This window comes from Peromyscus maniculatus, chromosome 7 (genome assembly GCF_049852395.1).
Source record: "Peromyscus maniculatus bairdii isolate BWxNUB_F1_BW_parent chromosome 7, HU_Pman_BW_mat_3.1, whole genome shotgun sequence".
Taxonomy (NCBI): domain Eukaryota; kingdom Metazoa; phylum Chordata; class Mammalia; order Rodentia; family Cricetidae; genus Peromyscus; species Peromyscus maniculatus.
In genome coordinates, this window is record NC_134858.1 from 4,384,165 (window position 1) to 4,402,258 (window position 18,094).

Consider the following 18,094-nt stretch of genomic DNA (forward strand, 5'->3'; position numbering starts at 1 on the left):
CAAAAGAGTAGAAAAAATAACCAACAGCAAGTAATGAGTAACAACTGCATCCCACAACACAGGTATAGGGTTTGAGAATGCCCCCATAGGCTGATATGGTTGAACACTGGGTTTCCTAGTTAGTACATTGAGGCTTTGTTGGAGGTGTGTCAGTGGGGATGAGCTCTGAGGTTTCTAAAACCAGCCCACACCATTCAGTTCTCTCCGCTCCCTGCTTGTGGATCAGATGTAAGCTACTGCTCCAGCACCATGCTTGCTTGCCTGCTGCCATGCTCCCCCGCCATGATGGCCATGGACTCTCACCCTCTGGAAATGCTTTCATTTATAAGTTGCCTTGGTCATGGTGTTTCTTTACAGAATTAGAAAAGTCACTAAGATACCAGGGAACACTAGGCAATGCCTATAGACACTGGATTTTCACAAATAAGGGGAAGAGGAGGGCATGTTATTGACATCTGATAGAGGTCAGGGATGAACACCTCACAGGCACAGAACAGTTACTACCAACAAAGACATGTCTTCAGATAACACTAGACCTGACGATGACAAACCTGGGCTCGGTAATGACATGTTACCCATGGTTAACCTCCATTTTAGTAACCAGCAGACCACTCAAAGTGAAGGCAGCTAGCCTAGTGTCAGCTAGCCTATCCCCATCTTGTCTTTTTCCTTCCCACTATGTATCGGTATGTGGTAAGAAATTATATTTCAATACTTTTTGAGTAAGAAAGCAGCTACAGAACTGTCACTGTTTTATAAGACAGGAATGAGGAGCAGTTTCTATTTGATGAATCTTTACCTTAAACAGGCATCGGCATATGTACTCATATACCATGTGCTTCAATGAGCTGACAAGACACTGGATTCTCTGTTCTGTATTTTCTGAGTCCTGTAGATTAGAATTTGAAAATCCATTAAGAATTTAGAAATATTTACAGATATTTTATAGTTGAATCACTTGCAAAAAATTGTTCTCCAGACTAAAAAATAGTTCTGAAATAAATATCGTTGCCCATAAACCCCAAGGAATTAATTGAATAAGTGTATTATACTTGTACACCAGTGTAGTATTTTATAGTATGTATTTCCTTAAATGTATATAATCCAAACTTTTAATAATAAAATTTACAATCAATTTCCAATAGGAAAAAGTGAAAATAGTGAAATTCCCAATAGTACTAGTTCAATTACCACACATACTCTGATAGCAACAGCATTAAGAACACAGCCTATTTCAACATGAGGTAAGGTTATTTCAACTACTTGACTTTTATTCACCCATGCAGCTCACAGCTACTGTTTCTCACCTCAATATGATAATAGACCAAGTATGCCAGGTACGAGCAGCTTTAATATTAACTTTGAAAGTGGTACAATACAAATCCCACACCTCTAGTGTTCAGACTGACTCAGGAATTCTGTTCTACATAATTGTTATAATGTCATAATACTAATTGTTATTTGCATTGATTTAGAAAAACTGGGACCAGCAAGATGAGTGGGTAAAGGAACTTGCTGCTGAGCCTTCCACATAGTGGAAGGAGAGAACAACTCCTAAGTGTAATCTACAAACATGTGCATGTACCTGCGCGCGCACGTGCACACAGACACATACATATACATACAGGTGCACACACATAGTCTAAATAAATAGATGTTAGTTAAATAAATAAAGAAAAGGGGCTGACTCGATAGAAATGGAAAGGCTCCATTTCTTGCAGAGGCCCTGTTTTTCCTAAGCACAGTAAGAGTTCCACATATCACTTTGGAAGTGATTTAGACAATACATGTCTTGTAAGGATTGACTCTGGCATTAAATTAGACTAAGTGGTTTATATTCATATGTTTGTAACTAAAGAAAAAAACTAGTAAGATAATTTTAATGGTTGAGAAAAATGTAGTTAAGTTTACAGTGAAATGTGTGAAACTGTCATAAAATGTTAAGGAACTCTTTGCTAAGTAACCTCACATGTGAAATGAAAAATTAGTCATTAAAATGGACTTGATTCTAAAACACTTGTTAGCGATAGTTTTTACTCTACATTTATAAAATCATATAAAAATAAATTCAAATGTGCACATAACTACACACATGTACACATACATGGGTCAATACTATCCAATGGAATATTGTCTAGCAGAACTACTGTTGTTAAGAAGTATATATATTTACTTTTCTACAAGAATGTTTCAACCAATACAGTATTATAAACACCCTGTTTGATTACATATGGAATAGTGTTCAATTTTCAAATACCTGTCAAAAACTAAGGACCACAGTTATAACATTTTAAACATTCCTACTCTTCTTGAAATCTAGTGCTTATCTAAAGGGAACAGCATACTCTAGTGAGACAGAGCCTTAAAACAAGGAAAGAAGGGTTTTCAGACTTCAAGAGGCCGAAGCAAGTGTCTGAGAAACTACAGGCAGATGTGATATGCTTGACTGACCAGCACCCAGATCCCCGTGGAGACATCGGCAGGTGCACACAGAGTAAGGCACACACCAGAAAAAGGCAAAACTACACGAAGACACTCACCTCTGACCCATGGGTATGTTTACACAAAACTGACACAAAAATGGTGCATTGTAGGAAATGGTTGCATAACCAAGCACAGCACTGCTTATTCTCAGTCTCCTGGATACCCAGTGTCTACCGTCTTTCTGGGCTACTTTAGACAGAGTCATGGCATGTGAACCTTAAATGCACCTGATGGCCTTCTGTACCCTTCCTTCAGTTATAAAAACATTTCTTTTTCACCATGACAGAGTAGGCTAACTTTTGCTAGCGAAACCTTTCCTCAAATCACAAGCACTTTATTGGATAAAGTTTTACTTCAAATTTGAGTGTATGGACAATATTAAATAATATGACAGTGGGAGATGTATCAGGAAAAATAAAACCATTATTTCTAATCAAATAAAGGACTATAAAGCTTTCCTTGGTGAAAATACTAAGCAGCCAACACAAGTAAAGATTCTCTTCCAAAATAATAAAAAACAAAAAACATGTTAGCATTATACCAAATGCAAAAACCATGAATCACAATTTTGATGGCATTTAGCTTTGCAAAATTATTTTTTTAAATCAAGTGAAAAGGAAGAAAATAAACTCAAAATAGTTACAACACATTATAAAAGCTTAAGGTTCTTAACATGTAAGGAAGTCTGAAAATATTAATAGTGTAAAAGAAAAACAAAGAATGTAAAAACTGTTCAGCAAGAAAAAAGTACAAACATCAAACACAACTGCACTTACTATCCCACACATGATCAGAGATTTGTGAAAGCAGCTGAATGTCCATAACTGCACAGTTATGGACACAGTAGCACAAGGATGACAAGAAATGCAGCTACTGTTAGCTACACCAAAGGCTGAAAAGGCTTCATGGAAACAGTTAATCTACCAACGGAATGTATTTCTGAAAGATATGTATGTAGCCAGTATTTATCGAAGAGCTTGTTAATGTACATTTCCCCCTCAGCTACCCAACTCTAAGAATTTAAGGAAAAAATAGAGATATAAATTAGGGTGGGGTATGTATACATGTTAACAGCTGTTTTTATGTATGACACCTCAATTTTTGAACAATCCCATCATCAAGAGGTGGTATCTACTTGCTCATTTTGAATCTGTACAGATTTTGTTGTTTTGGTCAATACAGGTTTGCAAAAATGATGGCACCCTACAGCTGGATTACAAAATATGATTCCATCTCTGTCTTATCTGCTAGAATATATTAGTTGGTGCCCCGAGTTATCATAAGAAGTTCACCTGCTGTGCTGTGAGGAAGTCAACCCTGCCACAGTAGTTCGGTGGTGAAGAAACTACTACTCATCAAGTCTTCCCACCTTGGTACCCAACAGAGAACTGAAGAATCTGTACGTGAGCCACAAGCTCAAGTCCCAGCTGAGCTCCTAGACACAAGAAACACAGCCCTGCTGTGTGGTAACCAAATCCCTACTTAGTGAGACAGTTTGTCAAGCTTCCCCCAGGAGAGCAATCCTGCTAAAGCAGTGTACTGGTTTGCCTCCGTTATGGAGAACAATGCTTTGCCTATATTACAGTCTCAACTGACAAAGGATATAGCTCAGGTGACAGGACTAGGTAGACAATTTACAAACACTTGTGAATTATTGGTGGATTGGAGGACTCACTTACTATTAACTTTTCTTGGGACATAAACTGTTCATTTGTTTCCAAACAATGCTATAATAGTTTGCCAAGAATATCAAACAGAGAAATGATCTTTTTTAAATGAAGTTTAAAACTGTTACATGCTCCTCTGAAATACATAATAAAAGCTTTCTTGAAGATATATTAGTGTAAATTCAATATTTAAGTGGTCTCTTTAAATACACCTCTAGCATACCCAACAACTGACCTGCTTGTTCTGCAGAGCTCGTTGGAAAAGTCGGAGAAAAGAAGCCAGGCTGAAACGGTACATGTTATTAATCTTGGACAAGTCAGAGATGATGAAGTACATCTTGCTGGCACTCTCAGCCAAAGGCAGATAGGCGTCCCGCTCCTGTGAACATTAGTGGAGACAGAAGAGGGATCATCTTACACCAGTGCTTTTCTGCCACCTGCAGACCACTGTACATGCACCTAGCCACAGACTACTCACACAACACATCAAGATGAAGAAGAATTTCTGTAATTTAAGGTAATAGCATTTTTATTGATACATAGCTGAGGACAAAATGTCTCCACTCACTCAGAGTGCTTTGAGAAAGAACACAGAATGGGTTCTGGTGGCATGACGTCCAAGGCTAATGCACCAGCAGATCTGGTGTCTACTGAAGGCCCATTTCCTCCTCCCTGTGCCTTCCAGAGTTTAAAGCAAACAAGTCCCCTTTGCCCTCTTTCATACGGCACAGTAACTCTCCTCCTGACCCAGGAGACCTTCCCTCCACAAAGGTGCCATCTCTTAATCCTACCTCATCAGAGACTAGGTATCTACATACGAATTTAGGAGTGAGGCTTTAACATTCGTATTATAGCAAGATATCTGAAATATTTTTCTAACCTTTACATAGTAGAGTCACAAGTGGTTCATGGATTGGCCTTAGTCAAAACTAAGAGTATTTGGCACAAGAAGAAAGAACGGAATGGAATAGTCAGCAAGTGGGGTCAGGTGATTTAGGCGATACAAGAGCATGGTATGCCATCCCACAAGGACACTTTGAACAAGGGAGAACAGGTTGTTGGAGCAGAGGCAAGGAACATGACTGTTGGAGGTGTGCACTTCAGGAGCCCTGTACTTATCAGAACAGGGGCTGCCATTCTGACAGAAGAGGACGAGGGAGAATCACAGGTTACATGGTTACAAGGTTCTCAGTGCAGGTGGGTTCTCGTGACTTTTCATCACAGTGCTGCATCTACAAACGTGGCTCTGGGGGGTCCCCACCTGCATCCCGTCAATGCTTGCTGCCCAGAGAAGGCACAACACTCACAGTGCTGTGGGAAACCCATCGAGCTTAGCTCTGCAATGGCAGGCGGAATGACTGAACTAGAATCAGGCTTTGATCTCTGGTCTCACTCTGGTTTCAACAGAGCTCTCCTCCAAGCATCTACAGTAGTAATAGGTACGTGTCAAATGTGAACAAGAGTGGGAAAGCAGAAACGGAAGTCATCAAGGGGAACAAAAATGATGCAAGAACATCAGCTTGCTATGGTGGTATTTTATTTGTACTGAAATGTGATTTTAATTGTATGTTAATAAATAAAGTTGCCCTGGGGTCAGAGCTATTAGAGCCATAGCAAAAGCATGGTGGTTAGAAGAGCTAGGTAGATTTCTGTGTGTTCAGGGATACAGCCAGCATTGGAGACATACGCCTTTAAGACCTGGAGGGTGGTACTTACAGGCAGTGATGAGGCAGTCATGTGGTTGGGTTTACAACCAATGAGAAGGCAGAACAGAAAGACTATTTAAAGACAGACACACAGGAAGTAGCTCTCTTTCGGGGAAGCTAGGAGCGCTGCAGGAGGTAAGGTTTTAGCTCTGAGCTCTGACCTCTCGGCTTTCTCTTTTACATTGGTTCTGTGTTTCTTATTTTAATAAGATGGTTGGTTACATCTACAGCATGCCCAATAACTCAAGAATTTCAGCAAGCAAAAGGTCAGGCTGCTGCCTGAAAATCCAAGGCGATATTAACTCTCATTGTCTGAGTTTCCAGCAAAGCTCAGTCACACTGTGCAGAGAGAAAATGATATATATTACACTGATGTGGGGTTGGCACTTCACTAAAGGAAACAGTAGAGTGTAAGAAGGATTCCAAGCCATTTGTAAGACAGTGGTTCAGACCCTCACATTGACTGTGTCTACTCTGAACAGGGAAGAAAAATGTTTGAAAAGAAATAATGTATAACCCAATTAGTATATTTAACTTGTCTTAAGAAAAATTCTTCTGGGCACAGTGACCCATCCATGTCACCGTAGCACTCAAGAGGCTGAAAGGGGAAGATCACTGCAAGTCTGAAGCCAGCTGGGCTCAAAGCCAGTTAGGACTGCAATGGCTATGCTGTCAACTTGACCATATGTGGAATGAACTATGATCCAGAAATGGAGGGCACACCTGTGAGACATTATCTGCTTGGTTTGAAGTGGGTGAATCAACTTATAGTTTGGGCCTTTGAGGTGGGAAAACATACACCTTTGATCTGAATCTTAAGGCTGGAAGACACACATCTTTAATCCAAATCTTGAGATGGGAAAAAATACCTTTAATCTGGGCCACACCTTCTGTTGGAAGTCTATATGAGGACATAGAAGAAGGAAGCTCTTGCTCTTCCCCTACTTGCCCTCACCTTGCTAGCACATCCATTCCTTTACTGGCATTGGAGACTACTTCTTTGGGATTCCAGCATCTACAGAAGACCAGTTGAGACTCCCATCATTTGGGACTGAGCAACTACTATGTTCTTGACTTTCTGTTCACAGCTAGCCATTGCTGGTTTAGATTTGACTGTACATGTTCTACCAAATGAACACAAATACTTAAGATTTATTGGAATGACGTACAGGCTACAATCCTATAAATCATTCTAATAAAGCCCCTGTTTATATATGTAGAGAGAGATTCATTCCATAAGTTCTGTGACTCTAGAGAACCTTGTCTAATATAGACTATAGTCTAAGACCCCCCCTAAAAATACTAAAGAGAGGAAGGAAGGGAGGGAGGGAACAAGACAGACAGACATCTAAGAATGGTGCTACCGTTTAGATGTCTAGATTTATACTCTTTCCTGAGAGTCTGCATGTTAACATCTTACCTGAAGCCCATGGTGCTGTGGGACAGTGAAGGAAATTGTAAGAGATGGCCTTGGGGTCTCAGTTTATTGAATGGAGTGACTTCAGAGAGGGCTGACTGTTGGACCCTGGCTCCTCCCACTCACCCCTTCTTCTCCCAGTCTCTCTGACACACACAGACAGAGGGGAGAGTTTCTTCCTACCGTGATGTAACTATGAGCCCGAATGAACCTTCCATTACAAGTTGATTTCTCACAGGTGTTCACTGGAGTAACAGAATGCTGACAGACACAAATGGTAAAGATGTTCTCTCACACTCCCTTTTAAAACATTCACTTTCAACTTCATCTTTTTTATTTTTTTGTGGCTGGAGAGACAGTCATGGGTGCTGGGAACCAAACTCTTATATTTTTGGTTGTGAGCCTAGCCTTTAACGGCTGAGCCATCTCTCCAGCCCTCAACCTCATTTTAAAGCACATCTCTACCATAAGTAACAACATGGCATTTGATGTAGACGCCACCAGGGTGGACAGAGCAGCTGGCTTTACTCAGTGTGAGTGACATCTTTACTGCTTCCCTAAAATAGGAATCACACCCAGGCTCTGGTATTTTTGAATGGCTTTCATTTTTGACAAAATCATTCCCCTGAAGATCTGACTGTACATGTTCTACCAAATTAACACAAATATTTAAGAAGACCTGACATGGAATCACAGCAAAGGAGATAATTACTTGATCAAGGAAAATTTGGAGTTTGTAAGATTCTTTAAGTGAGTCTTGAATAAGAGCACTGCTTGCTTTTGTCTGATTCAAAGATTCAATCAAATCCTTATTTTCCAAAATATTGCCTTGAGATGTGGCAAGTGTCTGCAGAAGAAATAATAAAAGTTATTATAATATTAAGATAATCAATTAAAGAAGCATATAACTGTATTAACTATTAATATAGTAAAAATATTTTTTAAAGAATTTTCACATTACTTGGCCTTCCTATATTAAATAACTGCATGTTTTATATTTATTAACATAATAACCAAAAGTAAATACATTTATATAGTCAATCATAATTTCATGCTAGTTATGCCGTTTGAAATTCCAAGTATATATATAAAACAATGCAATAAAAAGAAATTACTAGCTTTGAACAATTTATCTTTATAACTCCTTCAGATCTTTATTCTGAAAGAGAGATCCTCGTTTTCAATTAGAATTGTGACTTTGAGATACTAGTATGACTCTGGAAAAATCCCAAGCATTTTGAAGATACACCTTATGTGTCATAGACAATTGTGGTTTCTATTTGATAAGAGCGCAGCAATGTGAAAACCACTCTGAAAGCTCATCACCTCTAGCAGAGACTCCTCAAGTCTTGCTAGCTGTATTTTCTTATCTTCTTCCTGCTGCAACAGTTTTGTTTTCTGTTCTTCTAGATCAGGCTTTTCATGCTGAATGGTTAAAGCTAAAAGCTTAAAAAAGAAAAACAAGAGAAGTAATCCCAGCAATTACGTTCAAAACACAGGAAAACTTCTGAGTAGGCCTTGGAAATGAGTAAGCACTCAAGTACTGTGATAAATGTGACATCATTTGATTCTTTCTAATTGAGTACAAGGCACTTCCACATCTGTGCCTGACAAGAAACAGAAGACTGATGTCGAAAGCAATCATTGCAATGTCAAAAATGTAAAAATCACAGTATTTGTGAAATATGAAATTTTCATTCTAAAGTTAAACTATAAAAACTATGCAACTTGTATTAGCTACTGATAAACATTTATTTAAGATATAAGACATATTAAAATATTTCATTTTGGGGGCCAGTGAGATGGCTTACTTGGTGAAGGACCTGCCACCAAGTCTAAAGACCTGAGTCTGATCCTCATAATCTATATCGTGAAATTACTTCCAGTTGTCCTCTGACCCTTACACACACATCAGGGACCATGCATACCCATGTGTGTATATATATACACACACAAATGTAATTCAAAAATTAAATATTATATCATCAAAACAACACTATTTCAGTGTTTCACATTTCACACCCACTAACATTATTACAATTAAAATGACAAACAGCAAAACACATTTTGCTCAAAAAATGTCAGAGTAATATCTAATACTTTATATTCTAATTAAAAATAAAGCAATTTTTAAAACAATTCAATTAAAATAAAAACAGTACCAATATTTTTTTTTTTTTTTTTAAAAAAAGAGCCTTCCTATACTGTTGTTAGGGAGGTCAAACAGCACACCGTGTTGGAAAAGTTTTCAACAGGAACTGTGTGTACTCACACTCTCACCACAGGAACCGTGTGTACTCACACTCTCACCACAGGAACTGTGTGTACTCACACTCTCACCACAGGAACCGTGTGTACTCACACTCTCACCACAGGAACTGTCTGTACTCACACTCTCACCACAGGAACCGTGTGTACTCACACTCTCACCACAGGAACTGTGTGTACTTACACTCTCACCACAGGCACCGTCTGTATGTGCACTCTTACCAGGTGTGAGGACCTGCACTGCTCCTCACACCAATTCCTAAGGTCAGTTTGCAGACCAAGGAAGCAGTGTTGTCGGTAAATTCTGAGTGACTATTCAAGGTCTGATATGTAAGAATTATAATGCAAATTATGTAATTCATAAATAAATGCTCAGGAAGCCTTATGGTATAAGCAAAGAATATTTTGAAAAAGCAGCTTTTAAATTTCAATAAAGTAAAAATTACACAGATGCATGTGCTGTCTTAGAGAGCAAAAGGAGATAAACACTGTTAAATGAGTAAAAAGAAGAGATGGCACTCAAAACCAACACATTTCTTTCCAGAGCAAAAGCTAAACCGATACAAATAAAAGTATATAAATTTAAAAATCATTTTTAATCTCAAACATTAATTCCAAACTGTAACAAATCAGACACAGATAAATGAGCTCAAAGACACACTGTTCCAGTGGTTAACACCGGTCAAGGTGAATTTGAAAGAGAGTTTGCAGGGGGAAAGAGAAGAGGAAAATGATACAATCATAATCTCAAAAACTAACTAAAAAATCCTTTTCAAAAAATCCTGGCTCAGGAATCAGAACCCCTTGCCTACATGAACACATCAAATAACTGCAGTTTTCAGCTTTCTTAATTGGAATTTTATTTATTTATCTACATATGTTTTGATTTTTTGAGACAGGGTCTCTCTGTGTAGCCTTGGCTGTCCTGGAACTCTCTGTAGACCAGGCTAACCTCGAACTCACAGAAATCCACAGATTAAAGGCATGCGCTACCACTCACTGCCCAGCCCTTAATTTGAATTTTAAAAACTGGTCTTATGTCTCACAAATTTTACCAAATGTAATAGAAATAGAGTGTAAAATGAATTATATTAGAGGAACAACAATATGAAGTTAGCATCAAAAGCACAAATCTAATAAAGGATCTGGATGCTTCACCTCCAAGCCTATTTTCCAAATCCTAAATTTAATCCTAACTATCTTAACAAACTCATTCATAGCAAACACGGCTCTGTAAGTGTCCACTGGCATGTCCTGCCCACACACCTGCCCTCGAAGTCCACTTCTGGTCGTGGTAAAGTTCACCTCAGTCACAATGGATGCAGCATCCGGTGGGATGAAGGGATTGGGATTTCTTGTTGACAAGAAAAGGCGGAAATCTTCATTATAGTCAATGATTTTGTCACCTATTTGTACTACATAACGCGGTCCTATCAAGAACACACATATAAACACACAATTAGTTGGCTTGAATCTTCTGTATACTTCTATGTGAGTTTTTAAGAAACTGTTTTCAAGCATTTTTGCATACAGACTTTAAAAAAACTATAGGGCAGTGAGTTTCCTTGACTTTGAAAGACAACCATGACAAATCCACTAACATTAAAAACTACATTTTACTGAAAAACAGGCAGTATGTTTAAACACTGTAACCACACATACACATGACACGTGGTCTTTCCTTTGGAGAGTTCACTATCCCCTTCACACCGTGTCGCAGGCTCTGACCCAGAGAGAACAGGTTTCTACTACAGTGTGAAAGACATCAAAACTGGACTGGTCAAGAAACTGCTAAATGCTCAAACAGCATTTACATAGGTCAGAGAACATTAGGATAATCCTGGCATACAGAATAACAATGGGGTACCTACTTACAATGGGTATAGTTTTAATATTAACTGTATGTCTCATATTCAAATTTTTTTCTGAAATAGTTGTTTGTATATGTCAAGCCTAGAGACTCTTAATCATGTATTATTCCCAATTTCTAAATTATTTAGTTAAAAGGTACTTATTATATTAGTACTTTAGATATAAAATAAAAATCTATGAATATAAAAAATTGAGTAGTAACAAAGATATCCATTATCCACTTATCCACCAAATAAAAAGATGATATGGAGACAGTGGGAAGGGTGATTTGAAAACTACACTAAAGACAACATCCAAAATGTATAAAGAATTATAAATAGCAGAAAAGCAAATAACCATTTAAAAATGGAATAGGGCCTGAATAACATTTCTCCAAAAAAGACATTAAAATGGGCAACGAAGACTGAAATATGCTCAGCATTACTAATCATTAGGTAAATGCAAATGGAAACTACCATATGGCTTCACCTGTGTGTGGATGATTACTATAGAAAAGGCAAAGCACAAAAAAGAACCAGTTACTGAATGAACACTGATGTCCTGTTACAAAAAGCCTTATAGAAATTCCTGAAGAAATTAAAACTAGAACTCTACAGTGGCCAGGAAACCCTCTCCTAGGTATATACCCACAAACAAAAACACCATGTGATGGTTTGACCCTGAAATGTCTAAAACTGGCTCACATATGAAAATGTTGATTATCAGCTGCTGGGCCTTAGAGAAGTGATTAAATCAAAAGTTCTGATATAATCAGTGGATTTATCCATGGATGGGTGCCTGACTTGGAAGCTTAAGTGGAAAGCAGGAACTAAAAGGCAAAAACTATTTAGAGGAAGTGGGTCACTGGGGACATACATGCTGACTAGGATACACCATCTCAAAACACTATTTGCACCCTCGAATGTTCACTACAACATTACTTATTATAGCCAAGATGGAGAAACATGGAAGAGTCCATCAATGCGAAAACATAGTATATTTATTTTCATAATGGATTGTTATTTGGGTCACAGTGAAGGATATACTGCTATTTGCTACTACATGAATGAACCTAGAGGGCATTAAATAAAGAAAATGAGTCAGACAAAACATGAAAATTATTGTGCAAACTCACCTATGGTGAGATGTAACTAAAAGCACACAAAATAGTAGATATGTGAGATGAGTAATTTTGAAAAGCCAATGTAGAACAATCTAGAAGGCCAATGTAGAACATAAGGATTATAATGAATACAAATGTATCACATTTGAAATCTGAAGTCGTTTAGCTGTTTTTGCCACATGAAAAAGATTAACTGTATAAAAGGACAGATATGTTAACTTGTCCTTTTAGCATCCATACCTTAAAATGTCATGCTATTAATCATATTTAAACGTCATAGTAAAATTTACTTTAAAAATGTACGTAATTTAAAAAGAACAGAGAGGTGGATGCCATGAAAACAGCAGTGTGATAGCTGATCTTCACTGCCAATTCAATTGACAGATTTCCTAGAAAAACAATAAAGCAGACCTAGGTGACTTAGAAGGGGATTTCCAGAGAAGACAGACCATGAGGGCACCAATGGGATCAATGGTTTAGTTTAGTCTAATGGTGAATTAAACTGTGTAAGTAGTACTAGAGGGTTCGGAAACTGCAAAGTGGGATCATGGTAAAGGAAATAGGTCATGTGACTGTGTCACTGCGGAATCTGTCTGTCCCAGTTACTACTCTGCTTCCTGCCACATCACTGTTACTACTCTGCTCCAGCACCCCTTGCAGGATACAAGGCCTCACTGTAAACCTAGGAACAATGCTGCCAACCAAGGTAGACTGAAGCCTCTAAAACCATGAGTCAAAATAAATCTTGCATTCCTTGAGTTGACTTTTTGCAGGTAAGTGTCACAGCAATGGCAACATTGACTTAACACAACTAGTCCATAAAGCTATAGAATAGCACTGTAGGATCAGACTGTCAAATTCAAGAGACTTCTAGATTTACAGAATATATCATGACAAAAATTCAAGATACTTAAAACAAACAAAAATGACAGAACAAAAACAAAAAGAAACAAATTCAAAACTGACTTTCTGATATTTTACTTAACAAGAAGGAACAAACTAATGTTTCTAAAGTGATAAAGAATAACATGACAAATATGACATAATTGATCTTTAAAAAAATTAAACCTAGCCGGGCGTGGTGGCGCACGCCTTTAATCCCAGCACTTGGGAGGCAGAGCCAGGTGGATCTCTGTGAGTTCGAGGCCAGCCTGGGCTACCAAGTGAGCTCCAGGAAAGGCGCAAAGCTACACAGAGAAACCCTGTCTCGAAAAAACCAAAAAAAAAAAAAAAAAAAAATTAAACCAACAAAGATCAAAATTTGCACAAATTTCAAAGACACTTATGAAAATTAACCAAATGTCATGCATACAGAAATATCTGACAAGGTAAAACCCCAAAATGTTTCAGAGTAAGTTGTTACAAAGCCTTTCCTAAGGCAAAGAGATGATTTGATCTAAATCCAAAATGATGAGCCAAGAGTTTACCAGTAACTTACAGGAATATGGGAAATTCAAAAGCATCTACACTATCCTCTGAATCAAGTATGAGCAACTCAACAATTGGGAGTCCCAGGGCTGACCCATTGTCAGCTATGCCCAGAGAAGTCACACATTTATCTCAGAGTGTCAGCGCATGGAAAGACCTCATGAGTATTTCCTAAAAGCCATATGAGGCATCCATGAAGAAGCACAGACATCTTCAGAATGGCGTACTTGCAAAAGTAGTCTATAAGCAGCATCTGGGACCATGGGCTTCAGGAAATTTCTCACAGTTCTTAGAACTCACAAGGGTGGCTATCTGTGCTCAAACTGTTTGCGAATGTTAAGGCTATGCTAAGCACCTGCTTCCTTTTTTACTATGAGCAGGAAGTGCATGTTTACATAGCTACCCTGAGTGAAAATCCCTGTTCTGATGAGCGTCCCTGAGAACAACAATTCCATACACTGTCACAACTTGCAAGGACAACAGATGGTCACATGTGTGCTTTGCCCCCCAAAGCCCCATACTGTGTTGCTGGGACAATTAAGCATGTCTTACACGGATGGCTTCACCAGAAGAGACTCTTGCTAGCTTGTGCCTGGTTTTAAAAACTGGTACTCAAGAAATTCAAACATGTACCTTGAGCAACCAGATCTCGTCTCAACAGTGGATAAAGAACAGGCTCCACCCCATCCATCTCTTGTATAATGAGGGTTTTCCCAAAGCGCACTGCCAATTCGAGAGCTGTGATAAAGTTACTGTCCTGTGGAAATAAAGAAAAGCATATACTAGTTCCTTATCCCCATGCTTACAAAGATTCTTGTAAACAATGAACATATTAACACAAACTATTTGAAGTTTTAAAAGTCTATCATCTATAGCACTAATCAAAATTATCCATGGTTGTTTTCTAGTTATAAAATATCTAGTAATAAATCATTTTAGTTTAATAAATTACCTCAAAATTTTCATAATTTAAATAATTTAAGTAGACACAGAAGAAAAATAAGGCTTAAAAATTACTGTACCAAAAAAATCCAAGTAACATAAGCTCTTCCTTCCTTCCCTATTGAATTCTAAGTGTCTAATATAGTATTATTAATTATAAACACATTAGGAGAACAGATCTCTAGAGCATTTTCATCCTGCACACCTGGAAGCAACTGTGTACCAACTGAACATCAAGTCTTTATGTCTGCCACTGAGGAACCAAGGTCCCTCCATCTTGTAAGCCTCTCCATTTTGCAACAGACCTTAGGTTTCGAGTTCTCAGTATTGCCGACATAAATTCCAGGAACCAGAAAGTACAAAGTCAGGATGTCAGGAACAGCCATCTGGCCATCTGGTAGCAACTGATTAACCACAGAATGAACCAACCCGGACACAGCTCAGGACAGGGCTTAACAAATAACAGGCGTTAAGCTGAACATGAGATAACAGCAGAATTCTGGAAAGTCTCTAAGCACAAGCCAATTAGGATTGTGCCCTACTGAAACCCCCCTAATATGGCAACCTTGTGGTTTTTTCCTTTAGAAACCTTGCATACTCAGGGAGGGGCACCTCCTCTAGACTCCTCTGCTTCGGTGTGGTGTGCTTGACGAGATCCCCGCTGTGGCTTAAACCGCTCCAATAAACCTTGCTTTTGCATTTCGGTGAGTTTGTGTCTCTGGTAGTTCTTTGGGACCTCGACTTGGGCACAACATTTGAGGGCTTGTTTGGGATCCCCAGAATACCCCTGAGATCCCCAGACTTCAAAGGTTTACATTGGGTGAGTCTGTCTGTCTGTCTCTCCTGTTTATTGTTGCTGTTTTCTGTTTCTCCATTTGATTTCTGATTGCTGCCAGCAGCTGTCTGCTTCTGAGAGGTTCCGCTTTGGCAGACGCACCATAAAAGTGAACCTGGAGCAGTCAGGAGATGTCACCTCTCCTTGTCTGGGCAGGGAGTCTCGAGTCTGAGGCCACTTTGTCAAGGACTCACAAGGGTCCCACCTGTGTATCTGAGAACTCTGGGGATCAGGAGACTCTGTTGACCTGTCCCCGTCCCATCCCTATGGTCTTTGGCACAATCGAGGCTCCCTCTCCAGACGCCCATCTACCTGGACCATCTGTCAACCGCAGAACTCTGTTAAGGGCTTGTGTTCTCCCTTTCTGTCTGACTGTCTTGTTCGGCAGTGTGATTTGTTGTATTTCTGCTCATCTCTCATTTGCTAAGACACAAGGACAAGCCATGAGAAATATCCCTTCTATCCCTCTAGACCTGACCCTGGTGCATTGGAGGATATGAAGGAGACTGTTTTCAATAACAGTGTCAATGTTAAAAATAATAAATGGATTACTTTTTGTTCCTCAGAATGACCCGCCTTCAACGTTGGCTAGCAACAGGAGGGGACTTTTGACTCTGGTACCATCCACCAGGTCAAGGAAATCGTGTTCAGGCCCCAGACAGGACACCCAGACTAGATCCCTTACATAGTGACTTGAAGAGGGCTTATTGATAGGACTGGGGGACCCCTCCCCTGGGTCAAGCCCTTTTTGCTCCCACCACCTGTTAACCCCTGCCTGAACCATCCACTCCCTCACAGGTACTCCCTGTAAAAGCCAAGAAAGACCCAAAGCCACTGATCCTCTGGGGGGAACAGAAGAATCCAAACTCTTTCCTCCCCCATACTCTTCCCGTTTCCATCAGCAACACTGCAGGACGTGCAGACACTGAACAGAGGCTGCACCATGAGCCTTGGTTCTCCACAGACGAGGAGCTCCTCCCGCTGCACCTCCCCACAACCCCACTGGAGTTCCTGTCTCTGGTGGTCTCTTCAGGGGTCTCGCAACTTAGGCACAACACCATAATACAAAACTTCCCATCAAGTTTCTACCACACTTACAAGTTGCTACAAAAATAAAATTCCAACCTCTATCTGCAATAAATGGCCACGTATTCAAAAGAACTACTTCTCTGTGCTTCAAGTTTAAAAAAAACAAGATGAAAAACTCCTATAAATTTGTGTTTGTAAGAAAGGATTACTATTATGAGAGGACTATTAGGTAAGATTTTGTAATCAATCAAGAACTTTTAGGCTTTCTGTCTAGCAAAAAAGGAGTTTTAAACACTATTCCTGGCCTCCAAGTGGGAGGGAAAGAGATGTAATATTTCATAAATGAAAACAAAATAGCATGACTCACTGCCCACAAGTCAGTCAACAGCAGACCATATGTACAACAAGACCCAACAAGATTACCACAGAGCTAAAATTCTCCACTGACCAGTGATAATACCATGGGTGTCACAGCATAAGAGCACAGCGCCAAACTGTGGTGGCTCTGGAGTAAGCCAATCTGATTGCTTACTGTAAATGACAGCTGCCTGGAAAAACAGCACACTGACGGTGTGCAGTCCTGGGGCCTGAGTACGCACCTGGCTGTATTTTATCAATATTTATACAGTGTATTCCTTCTACTTATTTAAAAAACAAAGCTAACTACAAGCTGGGCATGCCTGGAAGTGTCCTGGACTGTCACATCCAGACATGCACTGCCTCACCCACGATGCCCTCCAGTGCCGCTGGTTCCTGCCTGTACACATCCTGCTTTTATATATTTATTAATGTTTATCATTTTTTTTCTGTACCCATTCCTTGTTTAGATGAGTTAAATAACACCATGCCCTGCTATCCCTGGTATAGTGTTTGGTACAACAACCTGCTGCACAGACCTGTGGCCTAGAAGCCAGAGGTTGTACTGTGCAGCCAAGTGTATGGTAGGCCACAAAGTCAGATGCAGGGATGTATTCAATGTTCACACTGGAGAACTGCCCAAGAATGCATTTCTCAAAACATATCCCAACTGGTACATAACAAATGGCTATATATTATACAGCACCTAATTTTCAGTTATTCTTACCACATACAAATGAGATTGAAACTTCTATAGGGAATGTTAAATTTAGAGGAAAAATTTCAAATACCTTAAGAATATATATAAAAACAATCAAATGTTAATCCTTACAAACTTTGATTAAGACAACAATAATTCCCTTAATAAGGTAAATTGGACAGTGAGGGGTTACTGCCAAAGCACAACAACTACAGCTCACTGGCCAAGTATCATCCTTAGGGCATGTTAGAACCCCTAGTGAGTACAGGATAGGAAAGGAGAGGCAC

General features: G+C 39.2%; 1 protein-coding gene across 4 annotated transcripts in view; it reads right to left on the reverse strand.

Moving 5' to 3' along the window:
- Positions 1-18,094, reverse strand: part of Dync2h1 (dynein cytoplasmic 2 heavy chain 1) — a 237,405-nt gene that overhangs the window by 91,177 nt on the left and 128,134 nt on the right. For 3 of the 4 annotated variants that reach the window (XM_016002328.3, XM_006983760.4, XM_006983761.4), the window contains 6 exons: positions 14,578-14,701; positions 10,809-10,972; positions 8,601-8,720; positions 7,987-8,121; positions 4,387-4,530; positions 800-889 (listed from right to left, as the gene is read on the reverse strand). In XM_016002328.3, the coding sequence (XP_015857814.2) occupies positions 800-889; positions 4,387-4,530; positions 7,987-8,121; positions 8,601-8,720; positions 10,809-10,972; positions 14,578-14,701 (777 nt within the window). Of the gene's footprint in view, positions 1-799; positions 890-4,386; positions 4,531-7,986; positions 8,122-8,600; positions 8,721-10,808; positions 10,973-14,577; positions 14,702-18,094 lie in introns of those variants that run through there. The other variant, XR_013052597.1, reaches the window with a different exon arrangement.